Source organism: Cyprinodon variegatus, unplaced genomic scaffold (assembly GCF_000732505.1).
Source record: "Cyprinodon variegatus isolate N-32 unplaced genomic scaffold, C_variegatus-1.0 Scaffold4171, whole genome shotgun sequence".
Taxonomy (NCBI): domain Eukaryota; kingdom Metazoa; phylum Chordata; class Actinopteri; order Cyprinodontiformes; family Cyprinodontidae; genus Cyprinodon; species Cyprinodon variegatus.
Genome location: NW_015154624.1, coordinates 3,839 through 4,775, shown reverse-complemented (window position 1 = coordinate 4,775; position 937 = coordinate 3,839). Strand labels below are relative to the sequence as shown.

The following is a 937-nucleotide window of genomic DNA, read 5'->3' as shown; positions in this document are numbered from 1 at the left end:
TTTTTTCCCGGTTTGTCTCACTTTTTGTTTCTGTGATTGTATTGCTCTTAATGTTTAACACAGAAAGAAGTTAACCCAATACAAAAGAAGGCTTTCCTCAAATAACTGAAGAAGTCTAGAGGTTTTTGTACAGCTGCTGAACTGACTTCAGTCACTGTGCGCTTCGAGCACAGTAATAAACAGCAGAATCTTCTGTTCTCAGGCTGTTCATCTGCAGATACACCTGCTGTTTGCTGTTGTCCTTGGAAATGGTAAACCGGCCTTGCACTGACTGAGAATACCATTTGCTACTACCACCGCCACTATCATGCATTGAAACCCATTCCAGTCCTTTTCCAGGAGCCTGTCTGATCCAGGCCATGTAGTAGCTGCTGAATGTGAATCCAGAGGCCGTACAGGTCAGTTGGTGAGACTCTCCTGGTCTTTTAACCACTGGTTCAGATTCTCTCAGAGTCTGACCATCAACATCTAAAGAGACAAGGTAAGAAAGTTTAGTTTTGATTTGGTCACATTTCCCCATAATGATAGATTTGGTTCTGTAGAATCTCCTCACCTAAAAAGCTGATGATTAAAATGAGCAGCGCTGAGCTGATGTCCATTGTGGTTCAGTGTGCTCCTTCTTCTCTGACAAGAGAATAAGGAGCATAATTATGGCTGGAGTTTGCTATTGTTTTGCATTGACTCCTCCTGTCTGGGAGGGAGGGAAATAAACCGACCCCNGAGTTTGCTATTGTTTTGCATTGACTCCTCCTGTCTGGGAGGGAGGGAAATAAACCGACCCCAGTAACAATTTGACTCAGAGGAGTGATAAGTTATTCAGATAGGTATTATTGCATTCACTGGTTTTAATCTACTTGTTCTCTAAAATAGAGATATTGAAATCTATATAGACAATAGCTTTAGCATAAACGAAACACCTAAGAAGATAATCTGACCA

The 937-nt window shown here is 41.6% G+C and overlaps 1 gene segment (V, D, J or C); it reads right to left on the bottom strand.

Moving 5' to 3' along the window:
- Positions 1–151: 151 nt before the first annotated feature.
- LOC107081324 lies at positions 152–599 on the bottom strand. The segment is given in 2 exon segments: positions 152–468; positions 554–599. Coding segments are annotated over 2 exon segments (363 nt in total).
- Between the last annotated feature and the right edge of the window lie 338 nt (positions 600–937).